Source organism: Salvelinus sp. IW2-2015, linkage group LG19, assembly GCF_002910315.2.
Source record: "Salvelinus sp. IW2-2015 linkage group LG19, ASM291031v2, whole genome shotgun sequence".
Lineage (NCBI taxonomy): Eukaryota > Metazoa > Chordata > Actinopteri > Salmoniformes > Salmonidae > Salvelinus > Salvelinus sp. IW2-2015.
Window position 1 is genome coordinate 38106228 of NC_036859.1, and position 7133 is coordinate 38113360.

The 7133-nt window shown below is 42.3% G+C and overlaps 1 protein-coding gene across 3 annotated transcripts in view; it reads right to left on the minus strand.

Moving 5' to 3' along the window:
- Positions 1-774: 774 nt before the first annotated feature.
- LOC111979759 (phakinin) overlaps positions 775-7133 on the minus strand; it is a 16945-nt gene continuing 10586 nt past the window's right edge. The window contains exons 2-8 of one of the 3 annotated variants that reach the window (XM_024010452.2): positions 6233-6315; positions 5812-5968; positions 5230-5391; positions 4675-4803; positions 4194-4429; positions 3807-3889; positions 775-927 (exon numbers count right to left, since the gene is read on the minus strand). In XM_024010452.2, coding sequence (XP_023866220.1) covers positions 905-927; positions 3807-3889; positions 4194-4429; positions 4675-4803; positions 5230-5391; positions 5812-5968; positions 6233-6315 — 873 coding nt within the window. In that variant the 3' untranslated portion in view covers positions 775-904. Of the gene's footprint in view, positions 928-3800; positions 3890-4162; positions 4430-4674; positions 4804-5229; positions 5392-5811; positions 5969-6232; positions 6316-7133 lie in introns of those variants that run through there. The other 2 variants (XM_070449024.1, XM_024010453.2) reach the window with 2 other exon arrangements.

The following is a 7133-nucleotide window of genomic DNA, read 5'->3' on the forward strand; positions in this document are numbered from 1 at the left end:
AGTATTGTGGAGTTACTATAATGTTGTTGATCCATCCTCAGTGTTCTCCCGTCACAACCATTAAACTCTGTAACTGTTTTAAAGTCACCATTGGCCTCATGGTGAAATCCCTGAGCGATATCCTTCCTCTCCGGGAATTAAGTTCGAAAGGACGCCTGTATCTTTGTAGTTACCAAAGTGTAATTAATAACTTCACCACGCTCAAAGGAATATTCCATGTTTACTGTCTATCAATAGGTGCCCTTCTTTGCAAGGCATTGGAAAACCTCCCTGGTCTTTGTGGTTGAATCTGTGTTTGAAATTCACTGTTCAACTGAGGGATAATTACAGATAATTGTATGTGTGGGGTACAGAGATGAGGTAGTCATTAAAAAAATCATGTTAAACACTATTATTGCACACAGAGTGACCACGCAACTTATTATGTGACTTGTTAACCACATTTTTACTCCTGAACTTATTTAGGCTTGCCATAACAAAAGGGGTTGAATACTTATTGACTCAAGACATTTCAGCTTTTCATTTTTAATTAACTTGTAAACATTTCGAAAAACATAATTCCACTTTGACATTATTGGGTATTGTGTGTAGGCCAGGGACCAAAAAAACCTACATTTAATTCATTGTAAATTCAGGCTGTGCAACACAACAAAATGTGGCAAAAGTCAAGGGGTATGAATACTTTCTGAAGGCACTGTCCCCCAAAGGAAAATCCCATTCTGATCCCAATCTATTTGAATAGAGGACTAGTTGTAAAAAGAGAGGTCCAAACGCTTTCATGCAGAAGGTTCGATTTTATTAAACTCTGTAGTAAAAACATGGTTTCAAAATGAAACTTTGCACAGATACCTTGGAGAACAACGGTGTGAGAGCTTCATTCCCCAAATGGTCCGAAGTCCTTCCACTAGGGACTAGATGTGTTGGAGCCTGATAAGACAAAAATGAATAATAAGTAGTTCATTTTACCCGAAATAGTATGAAGGACTTGAAAAATGCATAATAAATATAAATATATATATATATATATATATATATATATATATATATATATATATATATATATTAAAATAGTATGAAGGAAGGTGAGACTGTGAGTGTGCCTTCGCTTGCAGAAATGATTTCTGTACCCTATGAACCAGCAACCTACTAGTCTGGAGAACCAGGAGTGGAAAGAAAATACATCTGGAAACATATTAAAATATCTAAATAAATACAACATTTGGAAAATACTAAATAGATAAATAAAATACACATAAACCCATGATTAAATTAGAAAAGTAATTGACAATGAATGCATTGATAATGCATTTGTGAGCATTAAAAATATGATAACAAATTCAAAAACTAATGAAGAGGAATTAAATACATTAATATGTATACATTTTCATTATTCATTTATTCGATTTTTGTCACTCCTGGTTCTCCATAATTACAAACAACCCAACAACAACATCTTAGCTAACTACAAAGCTTACGACTTTGCAAGATAGCTTAGCTAATAAATTGCCAGCACCTAGCTTCCACTTGTCAGCTAATTATTTCGCATTCAAATGACCAGGTAATCCAATCGTATTGGCAATGTGTCTCAATGTGTCTCCATGCAGCAAAAACAGGTTTTTAGAAAAACTGAAATATCACATTTGCATAAGTATTAAGACCCTTTACCCAGTACTTTGTTGAAGCACCTTTGGCAGTGATTACAGCCTTGAGTCTTCCTGGGTATAACGCTACAAGCTTGGCACACCTGTATTTAGGGAGGTTTTCATTTGGGGAGTATCTCCCATTCTTCTCTGCAGATCCTCTCAAGCTCTGTCAGGTTGGATGGGGAGCATCGCTGCACAGCTGTTTTCAGGTCTCTCCAGAGATGTTAGATCGGGTTCAAGTCCGGGCTTTGGCTGGGCCACTCAAGGACATTCAGAGATTTGTCCCGAAGCCACTCCTGCGTTGTCTTGGCTGTGTGCTTAGGGTCGTTCTCCTGTTGGAAATTGAACCTTCGCACCTGTCTGAGGTCCTGCGCGCTCTGGAGTAGGTTTTCATCAAGGATCTCTCTGTACTTTGCTCTGTTCATCTTTGCCTCGATCCTGACTAGTCTCCCAGTCCCTGCCGCTGAAAAACATCCCCACAGCATGATGCTGCTACCACCATACTTCACCAGAGGGATGGTGCCAGGTTTCCTCCAGACATGATGCTTGGCATTCAGGCCAAAGAGTTCAATCTTGGTTTCATCAGACCAGAGAATCTTGTTTCTTTAGGTGCCTTTTGGCAAACTCCAAGCGGGCTGTCGTGTGCCTTTTACTGAGGAGTGGCTTCCGTCTGGTCATTCTACCATAAATGCCTGATTGGTGTAGTGCTGCAGAGATGGTTGTCCTTCTGAAAGGTTCTCCCATCTCCACAGAGGAACTCTGGAGCTCTGTCAGAGTGACCATCGGGTTCTTGGTCACCTCCCTGACCAAGGCCCTTCTCTCCCGATTGCTCAGTTTGGCCGGGCGGCCAGCTCTAGGAAGAGTCTTGGTGGTTCCAAACTTCTTCCATTTAATAATGATGGAGGCCACAGTGTTCTTGGGGACCTTCAATGCTATAGAAATGTTTTGGTACCCTTCCTCAGATCTGACACAATCCTGCCTTGGAGCTCTACGAACAATTCCTTTGACCTCATGTCTTGGTTTTTGCTCTGACATGCACTGTCAACTGTGGGACCTTATATAGACAGGTGTGTGCCTTTCCAAATCATGTCCAATCAATTGAATTTACCATAGGTGGACTCAAGGATGATCAATGGAAACAGGATGCACCTGAGCTCAATTTCTAGTCTCATAGCAAAGAGTCTGAATATTTATGTAAATAAGGTATTTCTGTTTTTTATTTGTAATAAATTTGCAAACATTTCTAAAAAAACTTTTCGCTTTGTCATTATGGGGTATTATGATGTCATTATGGGGTATTGTGATGTCATTATGGGAAGATAGCTGAGGATTATTTTTTTTTGTTGATAAATTCTGGAGTAAAGCCGTAAGGTAACGAAATGTGGAAAAAGTCAAGGGGTCTGAATACTTTCCTGAAGGCGCTGTATGCATTGTAGGTAGGCCCACATTATTTTAGCGATGCAGGTCCCGTTTTGGATGTGCGTAAAACTCCATGGTCTGCAATGTTTTAATATTATATGCCCCACGGGGAGAAATTACGGGGCCTGTAAGTGTGACATGACCTATTTAAAACAAGTTGTTTTGTTTAGAATTTGATTAGAATTATTAGTTCTCTTGTTAGGCCTATAATGAATTTAATCGTGTTTATTGACAATGTTTGTCATGTCCATGCTCAGCCATAATGCAATTTACAGTAGGCCTAGCCCCTATATCAGTGTGAATGCTATTAAAGACACACAATTACTTAGAGCAATGTGGACTACAAATGGGTTTAAGTTAACCTATTTAGCAAAGATGGCATAGGTCTACATTTTGTTATTTCATTTCTGTAAGAGTGTAGCACAAGGAAGATGTTTCCAGAAACACGGAACAACTTCACACACCTCTCACAAGCCAGTCAGATTTCACAGGTGTGTGAAATGTTTGTGAAATTCAAGATCATTGTGATCTGTGTGTGGATTTTATGCTTAAGCAAGAGATTAAATGCCACTGTCAATAATCTCAGCAAGCTGTTCTCCCTGACGAATGCTTCACATTCCGAAACAAGTCTTGAGTTTTTTAAAGATATTGTTCAATTGAACTTGCCACCACAATAGAGCCATTTTGATGTCATAAAGAGTGCCTTGTTCCTCCTTGTGTTTCGAACCGGGCTGTAGACTTTACCTTGGAGGGCTGGGCTGCCATAGGGCTCTGAATGGGGAGGAAGGGGAGTTTGTTTCCCCTCGGGCTCTGATGCACCTGTGCACCTGTTGAGAGGAACACTGTGTCAAAAGAGGTCATGCTATTTCACCCATTGGAATACATTACGTGCAGTTCACCTTCACCAATCATAGCATAAACACAAAACCAGTTTACGACCAGAAAATGTATTTGAATTTTTATGTAACCTTTATTTAACTAGGAAAGTCAGTTAAAGAACAAATTCTTATTTTACAATGACGGCCTAAAATGATGTCATTACAACGTCATGTGTCAAATTTTGCCTGCTGGGCTATTAATCTTCTTCTTTGATCGGTTACCTTTGAAGTTAGCTACCCTAACCCTACTCACATGGAGGGGTGGTAGCGGCTCTCCTCCCCGTCCAAGATGCCGTGGTAGGTGCCGATTTCCAGTTCCAGACGCATTTTGTTGCCCAGCAACGTCTCGTAGTCGCGACGCTGTTGTTCGACGTCGCCGTGGACGTCACCCAGCTCCGACTCCAGCTTGCCGATGACGGATCCCAGGTTCTGCAGCTCGATGTCATGCCAATGCCTGGCGTCGTTCAGGGAGTTCTCAAGACCTCGTTTCTGTTGAGGCAATAAGAACAACACGAAGGATCAGGCCAGAATTCAACCGTAAATACCCACAAAGAAACATGCTTCATATCGCACAAAACAGCAATAAATATTTATGGAGATGAAAATGGCCACAATAGATCAGTCTTTGAGAGCGGGTGTGTTGGGAGGTGTGCCGGCTTTGAAGCAGTTGACACCTCCAACCACCCCCCCACCCTCTCCTGGATCTTACAGCCGGCATCACAATACGTACGTACCAGTGCTCTGATGGACTCAGTTTGGGCCTGCAGACTCTGGATCTTACAGCCAGCATCGTTACACTCTGTCTTCAGACTCTCCAGCTCCTCCTCCTCACGGCTCAGTTTACTGCCCACACTCTCCGCCTGCTGAACTCACACACACACACACACACGCAGTCACCACTATAGACGCACACACACATATACAACACACACTCACACACATTATATCGCACACCACACACACACAGCACAGCACACACACACACACACACACACACACACACACACACACACACACACACACACACAAACACACACACACACGCATACAAATGTACAGCTGTCAAGCTACATCAAAGAGCAGGTGTGTTTCATTTGTTTTTGACTGGCCCTTTTAGTAAACACAATAAACCTCAAGCTGACCTCAAAATAGATAAACAACTGACAGACAAATGTAAATAAATGTCAAGTACACATTCATCTGTTTAAAAGTAAATTGTTGTATATCCCCCTTGTTTATTCAGGTGTTATAGATTGTACAGATGGGGGGGGACTACAGTATGAATTTACCTTGCATTCCAGGTAGGCGTCGGTCTCGGCACGGTTCTTCTCGATGACTCTTTCCCAGTGGGAGCGAATGTAGGCCAGGATCTGGTCCAGATTGGTCTCAATGGGAGCGTCCAGCTCGTCCATTTCGCCACCTGCCATCTGCTTGTAGAGCACCCTCACGTCCTGTAGGGGGCAGCAGAACACAACACTAACACACCCCGGATTCAAATAATCAACTAATGATCTTGATTTTAGATAACAATTAGCTCGATGAGGTGTAGTCTCTCACTCTATGGAGGCAAATGATTGTCAGTGGAACATTTGTTATAATACTTGAAACCCCACAAGAAAAGAATCCTATGAAAACGTTAGCAGTTAGGGTTTCATAAGTGCCGTATTTATTCCTATGCTGGGGGTAAGTAAACTAAATGAATATCCAAAAATTGTCTTGTGTATTCTAAGTGAGAAAAATCCTGTTAGCTTGGTATTCTGAGTGAGAAAAATCCTGTTAGCTTGTTATTCTGAGTGAGAAAAATTCTGTTAGCTTGGTATTCTGACTGGATTATCTGGTTTATGGGCTTGATTCCTTCCTGCTGGACCCACCTCCTCGTGGTTGCAGGCCAAGTCCCGAAGCTCAGCCCTCATGCTGTCCATCTGGCTCTCCAGGTCCGACTTGGTCAGGTTGGCGTCGTCAATCACCTTGTACAGAGAGCTGATCTCTTCCTCCATCGCCTTCCTGAACGGCTGTTCATTCTCATACCTACAGGACGACAGAAGGAAACGGAGAAAGAGTGAAACTCGAAAGTCAAGGTGATCTTCTCGATTCCCTAGGTTCTGACATTTTTGGGAAGGAGGTGAGGAGAGAGGATGTGAGGGGATGAGGAGAGAGGTTGCAAGAAGAGAGGAGAGGATGCAAGGAGGTGAGGAGAGAGGAGGTGAGGAGAGAGGAGGCGAGGAGAGAGAAGGTAGGGAGAGAGGATGCAAGGAGGCGAGGAGAGAGGATGGTTTGATAGTGTATGTTCACCGGTCCTTGAAGTCCTCAGCGTTGGCCTGCACATTCTCTGTCTGCAGCATTAGCCTGGCATTGGCAAGGAAGGATTCACTAACCTGTGGGGGAGATTTTGCAAATTGTCAGTCTATCCACTACAGCGCAACAGATGCTCTGAAGTCCAACATAAATGGGTATTCTGCATGCATGTATAATACACTATTACTTGTTAAACACCTTTTATAATGTCTTAATATAACCCTTATGATATCTGAAGTCAAGAGACTCAAAATGTCTTATTTAGGTAGGACCATTATGAGAGGACAGTAAGACCGCTGGTGTATTGGAGGGTTAAAGCGGGTAAACGTCGAATACACACCTCGTTTATTTTGCGCAAGGAATTTACCCACCTATCGCTGAAAACCAAATATACTTTATTCCCAACGCGAACAGTGATCACCATTAACACACCTATTTTTCTCCCCAAAATAAATGTGATCTCTTTTGAAGAGACTTTCAGTCAGTGAATCAGGTCATCTCCATGGTATCCAGAGACTCTTTCTGCCTTACATGCCTTCAAACTACCGTCAATTATCTTAAATGATGGCCTCACCAAAGGAAATGTCTGCAGGGGCTCTATGCAACACCTTTAAACAATTCCTTTAGGTAAGGGACAATTAACCCTTAATGGAAACCCTTTTTATGCAACCTGGGCCCAGAAACACTGCATCGAGGTTAGACTCCCATTCCAAAACTGTCACTTCTAAATGAAAGCGCTATCCAATGCAAAGCCCTCCACAATCTCCAGCTCCGACCACCCACTCAATCAGTGCTTCAACCTTTTTGATTTGATTTGACCTAGTGTCATCAGGTAGCAGGTATAGAACAGTAGAATGTTGCATCGCTGTCATCAGATGGCAGGTATAGAACAGTAGAA